General features: G+C 39.6%; 1 protein-coding gene across 1 annotated transcript in view; it reads right to left on the bottom strand.

Moving 5' to 3' along the window:
• Positions 1–19,987, bottom strand: part of ERC2 (ELKS/RAB6-interacting/CAST family member 2) — a 1,004,571-nt gene that overhangs the window by 586,114 nt on the left and 398,470 nt on the right. Inside the window, exon 7 of the mRNA XM_069561579.1 lies at positions 13,267–13,434. Coding sequence (XP_069417680.1) covers positions 13,267–13,434 — 168 coding nt within the window. The remainder of the gene's footprint in view (positions 1–13,266; positions 13,435–19,987) is intronic.

The following is a 19,987-nucleotide window of genomic DNA, read 5'->3' as shown; positions in this document are numbered from 1 at the left end:
AGGGGTCCCTTACTCACAATAGGACTCCCCTGGTGCCTCAGACGGTGAAGTGTCTGCCTACAATGTGGGAGACCCAGGTTCGATCCCTGGGTCACGGAAGATCCTCTGGAGAAGGAAATGGCAACCCACTCCAGTACTCTTGCCTGGAAAATCCCATAGATGGAGGAGCCTGGTAGGTACAGTCCATGGGGTCGCAAAGAGTTGGACACGACTGAGTGACTAAACTTTCTTTACCCACAATAACTGTGGAGTTATGTGCTCCAAGAACACATCACTTACAATTTATGTTTATTCTTTGGGGAAAATTAGGACACATATTATAAAAGTTTTGAATTACAGAAGTCTCTGTACAATATATATAACATCATAAATGCTAATATAGATATGTGTAAACTCTTCACAGCAGGGCAGAATCCATTGCCAAACACAGGATGAGTAACGCACACAGAAAGTTTCCCTTCCCACATAAATAAGGGTGATTTAAATCGAATGGTTTGGGGAGTATGTGGGAAGAAAAATGGAACCATCCCCAGACTGAAATATGTAAAAGCTCAACCACCTCTAATTTCTTATCACAGAACAACAGCAGCTGGCAGTTGAGATTGACAGATGTGTCAAGATGCCTTTACCCATTCAGGATAGCAGCCACAGTAAGGGCATTCTGGGCATTTTTATTCTAAATCTTCAAGAGGTTTTATAGGTAATTACAAACAAACATCTTAAAAATCCATCATGCTGAAATTGAGTACAGAATATAAGGTCCTAACACAGAAGCAAATATTTATTTAAAAGAGAATTTGCCTCCCCTGGCTCAAGATCAGCTCTCTCAATGAATAAGCATCAGTTCTCAGCATGATCTGGCCCTGAACTGCATTTTGAAATAACACAGATAATCACTATTGCCACTAGCAAGTCATAAGGGATTGGAAGAGAACATTTATACTATAGAAGTCAAAATGACTCTCAAAGCTTAATTATAAAATATTGATTTCTAGAAAAACAAACAGTAGAAATCTTCCCTGAAATTTGTTTCCTAAATGGGATGGGGAGTGTAGTCCATCAATATTAACTTCTAATTCCACCAAATGCATTGTGCTGCCTCTTCCAGGCAAACCGTTGCAAATACTATTCTTGCTCCTTTCACTGGACAACACTTTCTATACTCCCTCAGACCCCAGTTTAGTTATCAGTGTTTCCAGAAGTCCTCCTTCACCATCCTACTGCCCATAATAGGTGAGGTATCCCTCCTACACACACTAGGTACCTGGCTGGCATAGCACACATCATATTCTACCTTGCCATTGCCTATTCAGTGTTTTTTTTTTTTTCCCCCATGAGTGTGAACTCCCAAAGGGCAGGAACTGTACCTTCTTCAATAGCTCCTGTGTTCCTCAATGCCTGCAGAGCATTCAGACCATTGCAGATACTGAACATGTATCACTGGATAACTGAATGGTAGGAAGGAAAGGCAAACTGACCAGAACAGGGCAATGATGCCCCAGGCCTCAGATACCATAGGGGAATGGAGAGAAGGAAAAGGAAAAATATAATCAGAGCCCAGGCTCTGTCATTAATTAGTTCTCTGACCCTAAACAAGTCTCTTAATCTCAGAACTCATGTACTGAGTAGGGAAAAGGAAAAGGTTGGACTATCAGGGTTCATCAAGTCTCTTCCATGTTTATGTTCTCTCATATCTGTCTTCAGGATTGTCCATGCTTCATCAGCATACACATTTTAACAGACAAATACTATTCAGTTGGGTTCAACAGAGGGAAGGGTAGAAAGATGCAGCTGAGTACAGTGCCTATAGATGCTGACTGAACGCATGAATAAATGAGCAGGCTTCCCTGAATCACTTTAATTCTCTACCAGGTGAATTTTTTAGCTTTGGTTCTTTTGATAACAAAATGTAATCTCATCAAGTCATCTCTAAGAGAAGGGCAACTTCAAATCCATTAGAAGAAAAGCAATATACACAATGGAGACAGATGGTGAATTCACTGCTTTCCCAAGAAACTAAGGCTAACCAAGGAAGCCACCATCTCCAATCAAGAGATACAAAGTGACCTTTGAAATATCATTTCATTGAGATAAAATGATCAATAGTATCAACTGGTTAAAATCAAGCTGTTTCTTCCCTAGACCATTGCTCACTGGGCAAATCCATATAAGAACAGGAAACATGCATGCTTGTTTGTTCTGTAGAATTTTCCCTGAAACCCTTGACATCAACCTGATGTCATAATAAAGACAATGTATTAAATGATGCCAGAGTAAAATGTCTTTCAGTCAGTTCAGTTCAGTGCCACATCATGTCTGATTTTTTGCGACCCCCATGGACTGTATAGCACACCAGGCTTCCCTGTCCATCACCAAATCCCAGAGTTTGCTCAAATTCATGTACATCAAGTCGTTGATGCCATCAAACCATCTCATTCTCTGTTGTCCCCTTCTCCTCCTGCCTTCAATCTTTCCCAGCATCAGGGTCTTTTCAAATGAGTCAGTTCTTTGCATCAGGTGGCCAAAGTATTGGAGCTTCAGCATCAGTCCTTCCAATGAACACCAAGGACTGTTCTCCTTTAGGATGGACTGGTTGGATCTCCTAAGTCCAAGGGACTCTCATGAGTCTTCTCCAACACCACAGTTCAAAAGTACCAGTTCTTTGGGCTCACCTTTCTTTATGGTCCAACTTTCACATCCATACATGACTACTGGAAAAACCATAACTTTGACTATATCCACCTTTGTTGGCAAAGTAATGTCTCTGCTTTTTAATATGCTGTCTAGGTTGGTCATACCTTTTCTTCCAAGGAGCAAGCGTCTTTTAAATTCACGACTGCAGTCACCATCTGCAGTGATTTTGGAGCCCAAGAAGATAACGTCTTTCACTGTTTCCATTGTTTCCCCATCTATTTGTCATGAAGTGATGGGACCAGATGCTATGGTTTTAGTTTTTTGCATGTTGAGTTTTAAGCCAGTTTTTTCACTCTCCTCTCTCACTTTCATCAAGAGGTTCCTTAGTTCCTCTTCACTTTCTGCCATAAGGATGGTGTCATCTGCATATCTGAGGTTATTGATATTTCTTCTGGCAATCTTGATTCCAGCTTGTGCTTTATCCAGCCTGGCATTTCACATGATGTACTCTGCATATAAGTTAAACAAGCAGGGTTGTCCATGTTTAGTTCTAACTGTTGCTTCTTGACCTGCAAACAGATTTCTCAGGAGGCAGGTCAGGTGATCTAGAATTCCCATCTCTTGAAGAATTTTCCACAGTTTGTTGTGATCCACACAGTCAAAGACTTTGGCATAGTCAATAAAGGAGGTGGTTTTCTGGAATTCTCTTGCTTTTTCTATGATCCAATGGATGTTGCCAATTTGATATCTGGTTCCTCTCCCTTTTCTAAATCCAGCCAGAGCATCTGGAAGTTCTCAGTTCACATACTGTTGAAGCTGGCTTGGAGAATTTTGAGCATTACTTTACTAGCATGTGAGATGAGTGCGATTGTGCAGTAGTTTGAACATTCTGTGGCATTGCCTTTCAATGGGATTGGAATGAAAATTGACCTTTCCTGGTCCTGTGACCACTGCTGAGTTTTCCAAATTTGCTGGTATATTGAGTGCAGCACTCTCACAGCATCACCTTTTCAGATTTAAATAGCTCAGCTGGAATTTCACCACCTCCACTAGCTTTGTTCATAGTGATGCTTCCTAAGGGTCACTTGACTTCACACTCCAGGATGTCTGGCTCTGGCTGAGTGATCACAGCTTTGTGGTCATTAAGATCTTTTTTTGTACAGTTCTTCTGTGTATTCTTGCCACCTCTTCTTAATATCTTCTGCTCCTGTTAAGTCCATACCATTTCTGTCCTTTATTGCACCCATCTTTGCATGAAATATTCCCTTGGTATCTCCAATTTTCTTGAAGAGATCTCTAGTCTTTCCCATTTTATTGTTTTTCTGTATTTCTTTGTATTGATCACTTAGGAAGGCTTTCTTATTTCTCCTTGCTTTTTTTTTTTGGAACTCTGCATTCAAATGGATATATTTTTCCTTTTCTCATTTGCATTTCGCTTCTCTTCTTTTCTCAGCTATAAGTAAGACCTCCTCAGACAACCATTTTGCCTTTTTGCATTTCTTTTTCTTGGGGATGGTACAGTGTCACGAATCTCCATCCATAGTTGTTCAGGCCCTCGGTCTATCAGATCTAATTGCTTGAATCTATTTGTCACTTCTACTGTATAATCATAAGAGATTTAATTTAGATTATACCTGAAGGGTCTAGTGGTTTTCCCTACTTTCTTCAATTTAAGTCTGAATTTGGCAATAAGGAGTTCATGATCTGAGCCACAGTCAGCTCCTGGTCTTGTTTTTGCTGACTGTATAGAGCTTCTCCATCTTTGGCTGCAAAGAATATAATCAATCTGATTTCAGCATTGACCATCTGGTGATGTTCATGTGTAGAGTCGTCTCTTGTGTTGTTGGAAAAAGGTGTTTGCTATGAGCAGTGTGTTCTCTTGGCAAAAACTCTGTTAGCCTTTTCCCTGCTTCATTTTGTACTCCAAGACAAAATTGCCTGTTACTCCAGATATTTCTTGACTTCCTACTTTTGCATTCCAGTCCTCTATGATGAAAAGGACATCTTTTTTTTTTGGTTTTAGTTCTAGAAGGTCTTGTAAGTCATCACGGAACCATTCAACTTCAGCTTCTTTGACATTAGTGGTTGGGACATAGACTTGGATTACTGTAATATTGAATGGTTTGCCTTGGAATCAAACAGAGATCATTCTGTCATTTTTGAGATGCTTCAAAATGTTTTTTTTTTTCCAAAATTTCAATTTTCAAAATGCTTTTCTTAGACCCAATAACTACGGCCACCCTCCAAACACAGAACATACATTGAGAATTTATTATATAATATACTGTGTGTGTGTTAGTCACTCAGTCATGTCTGAGTCTTTTGACCCCATGGACTATAGCCCACCAGGCTCCTCTATCCATGGTGTTCTCCAAGCAGGAATACTGGGTTGCCATGCCCTTTTCCAGGGGATCTTCCCAACCTAGGGATTGAACCTGGGTCTCCCGCATTGCAGGCAAATTCTTTACCATTTGAGCTACCTGGGGCCCATATAATACAGTAAGTTAGCTTTTTCTTATACTTTTCACCGAAGAAGGCAATTTCAAGAGAAAACTGGCAAATCATGAACGCTAACCTAGACAATACTTTTTTAGCTGCAGATATCAAAGCAACATAGGTTAACTGACACTCAGTCAACAATGAACAAATGAAGTGCATTTTTTGTCGGAAAAATATAGTCTTAATGATCTTTTCCAAATGACTGAAATGTTGGCATTTAGCTACAGAAATTTAAACTGGGTGATACCTGATAGGTGACCCACATCTATTCTATCTAAATCAGATATTTTATTTCTATCATATATTCTGTATACTAAAATTAACCATCATCCCTCTCCAAAGTAGTTGATTTGATCAGGATACTCAGATCAGTTTTAACAATTCTAGTAATTTTAATACTTCAAGAGTGGTATAAATGTACTCTTTTTAATGTATGTGATTATGTGAAACATATCATGTGATTTACATATTATATGATGAACATGTGAAAATTATAAAACAGAAAGTAATATTAATAGTTGAATCACACACACATACACACACACCCAAGATGTTCACCTCTGTTAACTTCCTATAATCATGCCAGAGAAAAGCTAAAAATGTTACAGATAAATAACCATGATACTAAGTAAAACTCACTTTAAGGATTACTATCTCAAGGCAAGGAGCATAGTGATCCAAGATGAGAAGGTGGTCCAAACAGAGGAAGAAAAGGGCCCCAGTAAGTCAGAAAAGGTCTACATGTAATCTGCTCTAGCAGGGGCCAAGGGGAAGGGTGTCCCTTGTGCATTGTAGGATGTTTAGCAGCACCCCTGCCCTCTCCCCTCCAGACACTTGCTGCGATCCTTCAGCTGTGGCAACCAGAACTCAAAACGTTGCCAACTGTTCCTCTGGAGGGCTGGGGCTTGTAAAAGTACAGTCCAGGTGAGGACACTGCCTTAGACTCACAGCCACCTTGGTTGTAGCCCCAAACCCCAAGTGTCAGCCAAGTTCCTGGCTTCAAACATAGAGCAAACTTGCCTACACTGAGGTCTGACCTTAGGTGACCAGCTTACCACAAAGTGGAACAGCTTCCCAGATTGCTCCCCCTGGGACTAGGCGAGGAGTCTACTGAACCATGAGTTCATCTGCGACTAGTCCAGGAAAGCTGCTTAGATGTCTCAAAACATCTTTCAAGGTCTCAGTCCTTTAAAAGCCAAGAACCAAAACAAAGTGAAAATACTATGAGAGCAAAAATGCTGCACTCCTTTGAAAAAGAAGCTGTAAAACAGTCCAAAAGGTTCATGGTACATGAAGAGCTTCATGGAGGAAAAGATAAACTTAAACTGAAGGTCACTATTATCTTTTTTCTAAAAACAGATTAATACACATTATAAAAAAATCCAGTTCTAATGTCATATTTTTTGTTTTCCTATTTTTCATCACGTTATTTAGTAGCTACATCTCTGCCAATTTGGTATTAAAAACAGGCATCCTTGTGTATCAGCCTTAGGTAAATTGCTCAAATTATGTTTTAGCTAATCCCTAAAAATTAGTGAGGGGGTTTCCCTAGCGGCTCAGTGGAAAGAATCTGCCTACCAGTGCAGGAAATGTAAGTTTGATCTGTGGGTTGGGAATTTCCCAAGGAAAAGGAAATGGCAACCCACTCTAGTGTTCTTGCCTGGGAAATTCATGGACAGAGGAGCCTGGCGGGTTATAGTCAATGGAGTCTCAAAAGAGCTGCACACAACTGAGTGTCTAAACAATGACTACAAAAGTTAATGATTCCACTTGTCTCATGAGGGAGGCAGGATCATAAATAGAAAAATGCCAGAATAGTGTGGTAGTTAAAATTGGGTGATAGATCACCTCCTTGCCATGCGACTATAGGCAAGTCACTCACTAAACCAGTGTCCCATCTAAAAAAATAGGGATTTTAACTGTATCTACATGCCAGTATATATATATATATATATATATCATTCTCATTAATGCCATGCCTCTAATAAACCAGTAATTTAGAAGTCAGAAATGGAAGAAGTAGCATCCTCTTTGTGGAACAAAACAGTATTTTTATAATGTTTAAATAATATAAAATATAATATTTTTTTTTACTAAAAGGGAAAATTAAGGAAGAGTGACTAAGCTCCCTCATTCAGAGTCTTCATCCATCTTTACTTTCCCAGAGTAATGGAATAGACGCAGGTAAAGCAGCAATTATTTCCTTACCTGTGTTTTTCTATTCACGGGACAGTTCCATCTTGCAAGCTACACAGAATACACTGTTCTCGGAGTAACAAGTGGGCTTGACATTTCACTGGGGCAAATGACTCTTTGTATAGATATCAATATTCTTGGGCAAGGAGTGACTCTCAAAGCAATTTCTCCCAAAATCTCATTCATTCAGAATTTACTGACATAATTTATTAATCATACGCATATTGACTGAGGACTATCACTTGAAAAGAATTTTGCAAGGAGCTGGAGATATCCTGATCATGATGGCTAGGGCACTCAAGGAGCTTAGCCCTGGGAAGGAAGACAACATTCACTAAAGGGGTGCAGGGGTGCATAACTTCAAAGTGAGTAAAAAAAAAAAAGGTTCTCTAGGGGGTGTAAAAGCTCTCCCAGTCTACAGTGTCAGCAAAGACCTCCCAAACTAAGTGACACGAAAATTGAGTGGAAAGCTCAGGAGTAAAGCTGCTGCTGCTGCTAAGTCGCATCAGTCGTGTCTGACTCTGTGCGACCCCATAGACGGCAGCCCACCAGGCTCCCCCGTCCCTGGGATTCTCCAGGCAAGAATACTGGAGTGGGTTGCCATTTCCTTCTCCAATGCATGGAAGTGAACAGAGAAAGTGAAGTCACTCAGTCATGTTGAACTCTTCCTGACAGCATGGACTGTAGCCTACCAGGCTCCTCTGTCCATGGGGTTTTCCAGGCAAGAGTACTGGAGTGGGTTGTCATTGCCTTCTCCACAGGAGTAAAGCTAAGAACCACATTTCCCAGATTCCTTTTAGGTAGGGTCTTGTTAGAGGCATTTGTGTGAACTTTGGAACTCTGACCCAGGACTTTGAATCTTGACCAACAGCATGATGTGAGGGCGAAGAGGGGAAGGTGTGAGGGTGGCCAGTGTCAGAGAAGACACTTAACCAGAAACTCTGCATTACATGGTCAAGGCACTGTCTGCTTTCTCTTGGTTTCCCAGAGTTGTCCTGATTCTTGATCATCCCTAATATGGTTCTACCAGCAATTTACTGGGTCTCTGGATATTCTTGTAGTAAATATTGTTTTGCTTAAGGTAGCCTGAACTAGCTTTTGCTCTTTGCATCCATCAAGCGCTTTATTTCTACTAACAGACCACATTATACAAGTCTACCTCCCCAACTAGACTGTCAGTTTCTTGAGGACTGGAGAGCTGTCTTTTTTCTCTCTGAACCTCCAGGACTTAGAGTAGTGACTGACTGACACATAGGGAACACTACTAAATGCAAAATGGATATGATTTTTCACATGTTTAAAAAACTAAGAGATTTGCCAATAAATCTCTTTAACACTGAATGTTTAACACTGAAAAAGAGCTCAAATAAGTCAAAAAGTCTTCCATACCTTACATCAATTTTATACTCACATGGAAATCTCTATGTTTCATAGTCATCTTCTGAGTTTCTTTTTAATATACATTTCATGAAGCAACTCACTACACTAATAACCATACTCCTGTAGCTTTCTTTCCTCTGTTGTCATACAGAATTTGCACCAACTATTTCCAAAGGGGTAGAATAAAATTGCTAAAAGGGGCAGGTCCACACTCACCACTCCCAGGAGCGAACTATACACCTCTCTCTCCCTGCCCTTTCCAACCCACAGGGCAATCCATGAAGCTCAGTAGGCAGCTAGTGAATTTAGTGTCCAGAGAGATCACCATCTGTTTCTCTACCCCTAATAAATAAAGTACCTCTGCTCTATAAATTCACGTTGCTTGTGAGACTGAGACCTAGAATGAAAATGGAGATAGAATTTTTGTTCAATTTAATGTTGTTTTTTTTTAAAGCAAACTTTTCTTGGGTAGTAAATTTATGCTGCAAGAATCTAGGAGCCACACAGCAGTCTGAATTTGATCTGGTTCAAATAATGCTACCATGTCCTAAAATCCTAGTCATTATACACTTTCCAAATGTACAATGTCATCAAGGTTTTATGACATTTCCTACAAAAAGGTAGCACTTCATCAGTGGAAGCTTGAATTCAGGTATGGGAACAGAATGCTACGGCAGCTGCATGAAAATTGTGCTGCTCCCCTGACTTCAGTATCATAGCTGCACAGGGATAATACGCCAAACCATTTTCATACATGCACCTTTTTGACCTGTACTAAAAGAATTCTATATTTCTTGGAAGTATTGAGTAAAGCCAAAAACATGTATGGTAAGACAAAATCTATTATCAATGACTTCTGTTTTCCTACAAAAGTTTGATCAGAGATATTATGCCACCTGGGGTTCTCTGTTTATTCAATTTCACTTCCTTCCTCAAGTAACAAAAGGCTTAGAGCATCATGTCTGTACCTGCTGCCCAGACATGTGACCTGTGCACATGGCTTATGGAGTACAGAAGACTTCTGAGACCCAGGGCTTTGAAGGCAAAGCTGACAGATATGAGGTGCAAGCCTAGCTTCACCAGGTTAAACATGGCTATGAAAGGAGCATACCCAGTCCTACTGGCATCAAAACACAGTGCTGGTTGCCAGAGAGTCTATGAGAAAGAAATATTAAGTAACACTGAACCTCTGACATTGACACGAGTTTATTATTCTTCCATTCCAACACACCCTAATCCAAAGCTTATGCTGTTCCAATCTGGGCCTGCTGAAAAATAGCCAATTATGCTGAATGTGGTCAAAACTCTAAGAAGTCTTCAGTCCCAAAGACAATCTTTCATTAGCTCATCAGCTCCTGTATTATTTCCACATTTTGAAGTGGTTTTTGAATTGTGTGCATCACTTCTTTAGATATTATTTCTCTTTTACACTGCAGATATAATAGTACTCCTTCCCCATCACTATGTTGAAAACTTTGAGCTAAACAACCTCTCCAAATATACATGAAATATTTCCAAATCCATCATCGGCACAGTTTAAATAAGTGGGATTGCTATCCTATTGTCCAAAGGAGCCATAATACATAACTTGCTTTGTTCTAGAACTTCCAAACTGACTCCAAACTTTTAAATCTGGTGGAGGGGGCAGGAGGAGGCAGTTTAAAATTTTGCAAAATATTCATGTCATCAAAAGAAGCTGTTTGTCACTTCTGCATTGAAAGTGCCTTCCCAAAATCTTTATTGAGTAAAGTGCTGCCATTTATTCCTCAAGAATGAGGGAGCTTAGAATGGATTAAAAGAAAAAAGGTCCTACTATAGAGCACAGGGAACTATCCAGTCTCCTAGGATAAACCATAATGGAAAGGAGTATTTTTTTAAAAGTATGTAGAAAGCCTAGAGATAAACCCAGAGACATATGGTCACCTAACCTATGACAAAGGAGGAAAGAATATACAATGGAGAAAAAATCCTTGGGAAAACTGGAGAGCTACATATAAGAGAATGAAATTAGAATACTCCCTAACACCATACATTAAAAGTAAAACTTGAAATGGATTATACACCTGAATGTAAAGCCACACACTATAAACCTTTTAGAGGAAAACATAGGCAGAACACTGTTTGACATAAACCTCCACAGGATATTTTTTGACCCACCTTTGAGAGTGATGAAAATAAAAATAAAAATAAATAAACGGGACTTATTTAAACTTAAAAACTTTTGGATAGCAAAAGAAACCATAAATAAGATGAAAAGACAATCCTCAGAATGCAAGAAAATATTTACAAATGAAGCAAGTGACAAAGGATCAATCTCCAAAATACACAAACAGTTCATGAAGCTTAATATCAAAAAAAGAGACAACTCGAAAAAATGGATGGAAGACCTAAATAGATATTTCTCCAAAGAAGACACACAGATGGCCAAGAGGCACATAAAAAGATGCTCAACAACACTAATTATCAGAGAAATGCAAATCAAAACTAAAATGGGGTATCACTTCACACTATCAGATTGGTCATAATTTAAAACACCTACAAATAATAAATGCTGGAGAAGATATGGAGAAAAGGGAACCCTCTTGCACTGTTGGTAAGAATGTAAATTTGTACAGCTACTATGGAAAATGGTATGGAGATTCCTTTAAAAATTAAAAATAGAGCTAACATATGATCCAGCAGTCTCACTTTGGGACATATATTTGGAGAAGATCATACTTTGAAAATATACATGCATCCCAATGTTCATAGCAGCACTATCTATAATAGCCAGGACATGGAAGCAATCTAAATGGCCATCAGCAGAGGAATGGACAAAGTAGATGTGGTACATATATACAATGGAATATTACTCAGCCCCAAAAGGAACAAAATTGCATTATTTATAGAGGTGAGGATGGACCTGGAGACTGTAATACAGAATGAAGTCAGTCAGAAAAACAAATATCATATTTTAATGCATGTATGTGGAATCTTAAAGTACAGATGATCTTATTTGAAAAACAGTAACAAAGACACAGATGTAGAGAACAAACATGGATACAGGAGGGAGGGGGGCTGGGATGAACTAGGTGGTGGAGGTTGATATATAGACTACTAGGGGACGACAGATGAGATGGCTGGATGGCATCACTGACTCAATGGACGTGAGTCTGAGTGAACTCCGGGAGTTGGTGATGGACAGGGAGGCCTGGCGTGCTGCGATTCATGGGGTTGCAAAGAGTCGGACAAGACTGAGTGACTGAACTGAACTGAACTGATGTATAAAATAGATTACTAATGAGAATATCCTGTGAGGATGGAAACCATTGAGGATGGAGACGTGGCTTCATAGGCATGCAACTTACGTACGTACACAGGGCCCCCGTACTCAGAAGGGCCCCATACTTAGTTTAATGCTTCACTATGACCATCCAGAAATTCTCAATAAAGTCTGAATAAAGGGTCTTATATTTTCATCTTGCACTTGGCCCCACAAATTAGGTAGCTTGTTGTGACTGGAGAGGTTTGGTCAGAGTGTGATATGAACAGTTTTCTGTTTTAAAAGAATTACTCCAGTTTGTATGTTAAGAACACCCAGTAGGAAAAGTAAGGGTTGAAGCAGGAAAAACAGCTAGCATGCTGTCAATACAAATAAAGTGAGAGGTGATGGTAGCAAATGTCACCAGGAAAAGGGCCAGTTAGATCCCATTTGTCTGCAGCTGCCTGGTGACAAGCTTGTCTATGGCGGTGCCCTGGCCAGCCACCTCCTACTTCTCCACACTGGTTTCTGCTCAGATTCCATGCTGCTGCCTGTTAATCTGAGAGCCCTATGTGTTTTCCAACAGCTTCTTTCTCTCAAAAGAGCGGGTATTAGCTTCTCTTCTTGCCTACCCTTTTCTCTAGGGAAGGCAGGGCACCCTTTGATCCCACCAAAACTGTACACAATAGCAAACAGGAATTCTTCAAAAGAAAAATCTGGGTGTTGTCCCTAAATCTGGATCCCCTACTGTGGAGAAAATGAAAGAAAGAAGAGCCCTAACTCTTCTCAGAAGTCCAGTATCTTCTGTGTTAAATCACTGTATTACACCTTATTACACATTGTCTCACTGACTCCAATTAAGTAATGGGCGTAAATATTACTTCACACCCACTAAGATCTGTATGAGTCTGACAGGATAAGAGCTACTGAAGTTTATACAAATACAAAATGCACCTAAAATACCTTTAAGACCCACAAAACACATTGACTGCTCAATTCTCAGTAAAGGAAAAATTAATGATACATTTTAGATTTATATCTAAATTTGTACAATTATCTCTATGTTTAAGCTAGTAAATGAAAAAAAAAAATTACTAGTTTCCAGGTGATCAAATAAGTAAATTCATCAAGCTGTACTAAAACTGACATGATACAATCACCAGTAAGTTAAATATCGGTAAGTTTAAAGTTTACACTCACTAATCTAAAATTCTTGAACAATAATTTCTTCTTTCCCACATTCAAAAGTTTCTCTGAAATGACAAAACATGGATGATACCAATTCTCAATCTGAAGTGCTTACGTCAGGTACTCACCTTTTTCTGAAGAACATTGATTTTCCTTTCCTTCACTTCTAACATATCCTTCATGTCTCGAATCTCTCCAGCCAGTGTCCCCTTCTCTTCTGTGAGGTCCTGCAGCTGTTTTGTTTTTTTATTGAGAAAAGACTCTTTCTCTTCTAGCCGTAATCTCAGTGCATCTACCTGAAATCAGGAAAAAGAAAAAAGGCTGCAGTTTTACAGAGGTCATCAGTAACTACATCCTGCCCTGGGAGGTGGGTGGGGCAGCAGTACACCTTCTCAGCAGCACGATCAAACACTGCTCATGGGCAGCTCCAGGCCATGTGTTTTAAAGCCTACATCTACCGTAAACTCCTACTGCATGTGCACCTGATCAGTGATATTTATATTTTTTAATTATAAGGTTTATATGAAATAAGACATTATGAAGTCATCTCATGTTGTAAAGCTAAAAGTTGGGAAACTGTCGCACGTGAATTCTCTGTACCTTTGAGCCCAGGGAGGGCACAACACTGTTCATGCCATGTAGCATCCTCCTGGAATACAGAGAACGCAATGAGCCATGCCACGGGCATCTGGGAGAATAAGACTGGCAGTAGAGGAGCACTCCTAAATTAGAAAAAGACGTGTAGCCAAGATGAAGCTGTTAGAGGAAGAAAATGCTGTGGATGACACCTATTCTACAGCTTCATGAAAGACTGCTTTACAAACACTAAAGAAAAAATTTAGATTTCTACAATTTCTGCTTTTCAAATGTTGGCAATAGAATGGGGAAACATAAGCTTTTTTATTAATGTTAACATTCCGAAGATCATGTGCAAAAAATGTTTACGTGGGTGACGCAGGACACTGGGATGACAGACGACTCTAATCCTCACCTTCCACACTACGAACTGGATAGACAGAAGCAACATCAACACTAGGAAGCAATTAAGCATGTTATTGAGAGATATCAAAATAACCAGGCATAAAGAGTTTAAAGAGGTGATCTTGAGGAAAAAGAACGGGACAGGGGTAAGCTGGGAACTGCTGCGTCCCATAGCATATCTTGTTGAACATTTGCTCATTATACTATTTGCAAGTAAAGTTTAGATGAATACAGAAAAAAACAAAAACCTTTTCTTTTTAAAAAAAAAGGAGCAGGAATACTGTAATAAGACAAAATAAATAGATATATAAATATTATAAGGACAAAGAGTCAAAGGAGATTTGGAACAAAGGAAAGACACTTAGGTTTTAGGTTCTGCTTCTATCTGGGCTTCCCTGGTGGCTCAGACAGTAAAAAATCTGCCTACAAAGCAGGAGCTCTGGACTCAATCCCTGAGTCAGGAAGATTCCCTGGAGAAGGGAATGGCAACTCACTCCAGTGTTCCTGCCTCACGAATCCCATGGACAGAGCAGCCTGGCAGGCTATAGTCCATAGGGTCACAAAGAAACACCACTGAGTGGTCAGTGCTACTTCTACCTGTGAGGACGAGGACAAATAACTCTCTCTTGCCCACACCTCTTCAGCCTCAGTTTCTTCACTTATAAAAGAAAGAGGTAAGGACTGACTATCTCTAAGTGCCTGGCATTTTATGATTTTAAAGACAGCAATCAGTCCTAGGTAGAACACATCGGGGCAGAAAAATACTAGAAATAAAGATGTTATCAGGGCTTCCCTGGTGGCTCAGACGGTAAAAGCGCCTGTCTGCAGTGCGGGAAACCCAGGTTCGATCCCTGGGTTGGGAAGATTCCCTGGAGAAGGAAATGGCAACCCACTCCAGTCTCCTTTCCTTACCCTTGTTGAAGAAAGGAGGGCCAAAGTAGTGTTTTTAAAATGTCAAAGGTGATGTGGAGGTAGGTAAGCAGAGAGATTTTCTAGTTTCTGTCCCAGACAGCAAGATGAAGCTGGGAGATCCCAGCAAGGGCAGAGGTGATGACAAGTGCTGGAAACCCCATTGGCTGAATGACCCTGACCGCACTATGAGAGAGGATGGACACTCTGTGCTTTCCAGAAGGTAAGAACTGCTGAATCTGCAAACATCTGATAGCTCTGCCTCTTCTCACATAATGGCTATCAAGATCTAGGGACAGAGGTGAAGGGGAAATTCATATCCTGGTGACCTCCCCTTTCCTAAACGAAAAACTCATGCCAGCTGCACTAAAGCTTAAACATTTCAGATTCTCAAGGGGTCTATGTAAAAAGTTATCTTCATCTACCAACTTGGAATAACATCAGTACTTATCTTTGAGTTTTCATCTTATCTGGTGAAAAAATGTGATTTTTTTTTCATTTTTTATTTTATTATTATTATTTTACTTTACAATATTGTATTGATTTTGCCATACATCACCATGAATCCACCACAGGTGTACATGTGTTCCCAATCCTGAACCCCCCTCCCACCTCTCTCCCCATACCATCTCTCTGGGTCATCCCAGTGCACCAGCCCCTAGCATCCTGTATCTTGCATCAAACCTAGACTGGCGATTCACTTCTTATATGATATTATACATGTTTCAATGCCATTCTTCCAAATCATCCCACCCTCTCCCTCTCCCACAGAGTCCAAAAGACTGTTCTATACAGCTGTTTCTCTTTTGCTGTCTCGCATACAAGGTTATCATTACCATCTTTCTAAATTCCATTTATATGTGTTAGTATACTGTATTGGTGTTTTTCTTTCTGGCTTACTTCACTCTGAATATAATCGGCTCCAGTTTCATCCACCTCATTAGAACTGAGTCAAATGTATTCTTTTTAATGGCTGAGTAATACTCCATTGTGTATACGTACCACATCCATTCATCTGTTGATGGACATCTAGGTTGCTTCCATGTCCTGACTACTATAAACAGTGCTGCAATGAACATTGGGGTACATGTGTCTCTTTCAATTCTGGTTTCCTCGGGGTGTATGCCCAGCAGTGGGATTGCTGGGTCATAAGGCAGTTCTATTTCCAGTTTTTTCAGCAATCTCCACACTGTTCTCCATAGTGGCTGTACTAGCTTGCATTCCCACCAACAGTGTAAGAGGGTTCGCTTTTCTCCACACCCTCTCCAGCATTTATTGCTTGTGGACTTTTGGATCGCCGCCATTCTGACTGGTGTGAAATGGTACCTCATTGGGGTCTTGATTTGCATTTCTCTGATAATGAGTGATGTTGAGCATCTTTTCATGTGTTTGTTAGCCATCTGTATGTCTTCTTTGGAGAAATGTCTACTTAGTTCTTTGGCCCAGTTTTTGACTGGGTCATTTATTTTTCTGGAATTGAGCTGCAGGAGTTGCTTGTATATTTCTGAGATTAGTTGTTTGTCAGTTGCTTCATTTGCTATTATTTTCTCTCATTCAGAAGGCTGTCTTTTCACCTTACTTATAGTTTCCTTTGTTGTGCAGAAGCTGATACTTAAAAGGGTAGTATTTAGCGGGTTCCTTCAAAACTGGCAGAACATGTTGATCACTGCAGATTACAGCAGTGGTTAGAAAGTGTTACACATTCAATTTTAGGGATCTGTACATAGGCTGACTAGGACTCTGTGAAAATTGGAGAAGAAACTGTGGTCCCATTAGCTCCACATTCTACCTATCAAAGATGGTGGTCTTTATCTGGACAAAGGAAACATGCAACCCAAATCCATGATATAAATAAATTACAACCTGGAAGATAGTGAGTGATGCTAGAGAAAGTTTCAGAAGAGACTCTAATTGATCAATAGTAAGCTTAACATTTGTAGTGCCTTCTGGCTATGTGTGATCTTTCAATGTCTTGCTCCATCTTACTAAGTCCATAAGAGATTAAAACAGCAACTCAAGCTTTTGTAAGGACTATTAAGTAAGACTTAAGTAAGACTATTTCTCCAGGAACAAAACGGAGAGCAAAGTTGCTCATGATCAACACACTACTCGCAACACCCAAACTCTACATGGCAGGAGGGAGTCTGTGCCAGCCAAGGTCTGTTTGTGAGTTTATTTTCCATGCGCCTGACAGCATGTACTTAGCCTCAAAGGAATTTGAATTGTGGCCTTCAATCACCTTCATTCTATCTCTACAGCTTTGCACAGCCTCCTAGAATCAAGAAATGAAGCTTAGAGTTTTTTTTTTTTTTAAGACAAAATGTTGACCTGAACTACATCCAATTCTCAACCAACATTAGCCCAGTTTGCAGTAAGCAAGCATGACATCATTTCTAAAGTCAAATTTTAACTTCCAGATGGTGCAAAACCACAAGCAGGCGCACAGACCTTCTGATGCACAGAAGTTTAAACACAGGAATCAGGCCAGAAAGAAGATAGTCTATTAAAAATTAGAATATGTAGTTCCAAACTGAGTATCAGTGAGTAGGATTAAAATTCCCTTCACTAATATTTGAACTTCACTCGATAGCATACTTCATTTTTAAAAAGAATCAGAAAAGCTTACAAGTTTAGATTATATTCCAACATCAGGTAGAGACATAAAAGTTAAAATGTTTGGGAATATGAAATACCTTTCTCTACCTCTTCACTCAACACCAAATAATTTTAAGGGCCCTTGACTCTCTCTCTTAAACTTTGGCAGTTGACTCAATAATAAAACTTGGCAAAGCAAAGAGCACCATCATTTCCCAGAAAAACAAAGGAAAATTAGAACTGCATGATATTGTCAGTGCACAAAGATCCATAGGTTGAATTCCCAGTTTTTACATGTTATTTAACCGCATGGGAACTAGTCACCTAATGTTAAAACTAAGACAATCTTTTCATTTTAGGAGAATTACTCATTTCCTTCTGATCCAGTTGTATGTATATTTGTGTTTGTATCTGGGTGCATGTGTGTGTATGTTTAAAATCATGTAACATATGAAAATTTAACCTTTTACCTGGCAGTATAAAGCATAAAGCATTTGCTATCACTTCAGTTCCAGGTAATAACTTGAAAGAAAATGACCATGGCAATGAAATTGGCAAAAATTGCCAAAATCAGAGTTAAATGTTATTAATCTTCCTGTCAGCACCCAGGAATTATAACCAGTTCCAATGGTGAGGTATGTTTCTAGAAGTTCTGTACATAAGCTTCCTGACCTTTCTGCCGTATTTTACACAGGCCTTCAGAAATAGTTTCAATGTTGTGACAAAACACGAAGCGCTACTTGATATGCCATAAAGAATTTTTAAAAATCAAATGGTTCATTTCCATGTTAAAATGACTGCGGCAACACTCGAGAGAAAGAAAGAAAAAAAAAACACTTGAGAGAGAAAAAGGGGCCACTTGAAAATTTTCACAGATTAAATATTACTTACTTGACAACACTTCAGGCATTGAATAAACATGCTATCACAAAGAACAACTTTAAAAGAAAATGAAACTGGAACATACACAAAAGCTCCCAATACAGTTTTATTTCACATTTGCAGTGTCGTTTGTTTGCTTTTCCTAATAGTAGACTTGAGTTAACGGTATATTTGAATTTGATTCAACTTGCAATCATTCAAATGGGGAGACAGATTCAAAGTTGGAAGCATGCATAATGTATGGAAGTATGCTTCCAAAGACAAAAACACTGAAAATAACCTAAAATCTAGAAGCCACTGTGGTAGTAACCACTAGTTCTCACTCAAATCCAATTTGCCTTTACTTCCTGAACACTGGATCCATCTCTCTTTCCAGCCCCCTTGTGGGAAAATGGAGCCATTCATGAAATGTAAGCAGAAGCGTCATACATCACTTCCTATCTACACCTTCTTGACACCCCTCCCCTTTCTTGAGACTCTGAAGGATACATTTTCCACATGGTGGAGCTACAAGATGGCAGAACCTCCATATATCTGGATCCTCAAAAGCAGGACCACCCCTAACTCCCTGCCCCTCAACAGTATGATGTATTAAACTACTCAATTACTATAACTTCTCCTGGTTTTATTAAAAAGTAGGTACCTTAAAACTAGAAAGGTTTGTTTGTCTTGCTGCTGCTAAGTCACTTCAGCTGTGTCCAACTCTGTGCGACTCCAGAAACAGAGCCCACCAGGCTCCCCCATCCCTGGGATTCTCCAGGCAAGAATACTGGAGTGGGTTGCCATTTTCTTCTCCAGTGCATGAAAGGGAAAGGTGAAAGTGAAGTCGCTCAGTTGTGTCCAATGGCCATAAACCTACATGAAACTGGATCACTGTTCTTCCCTCTACTCCTTCAATGTATACGACCTCAAAATCTACTTTCCTCTATCCTTTCATTCCAATTCCAAAGAAGTGCGGCAGGGGTTGGGGCAGGGAGAGATGGTTGACAGAGGGCCAAGGACAGAGCTGAAAGGAAGAAGTAGCAGAATCCTAGGGAGTAAACACAGAGGTTAAAGATCAAGATCCTGGGGAGAAGAGAAAAAGCGATCAAAGAGGAAGAGTCTCCTATAGCACACTGGTTTGAACTTCTATTCCTATCAACAAGTGGCTCAAGTGGACAACTCTGTTTTGCAAAGTCTCTCCACTGCAAATATAGATGTTCAAGCAACTCATGTCAATGGCCATGAACTTACTCACCAGCCTTCCAAATGTCAAGAATAAATCAAAGGTGTCATAAGCAAAATGAGGATAATAAGAGTACCACCTTCATCAAATTACATTAAAGATTAAATTAAATAACACATGTAATGCACTTAGCACAGTGCCTGGCACCTAGAAACACTCAATAAATTTTTGCTATTGTTATTATATTTTATTATTCTGCTTTCCACACCCTGTAACCCAGTGATTTATATACTGTAGGAATGCAATAAAGGTTGCTA

This window comes from Ovis canadensis, chromosome 19 (assembly GCF_042477335.2).
Source record: "Ovis canadensis isolate MfBH-ARS-UI-01 breed Bighorn chromosome 19, ARS-UI_OviCan_v2, whole genome shotgun sequence".
Taxonomy (NCBI): Eukaryota; Metazoa; Chordata; class Mammalia; order Artiodactyla; family Bovidae; genus Ovis; species Ovis canadensis.
The sequence above is the reverse complement of the archived record's forward strand: the minus strand, read 5'-3'. Positions and strand labels throughout refer to the sequence as shown.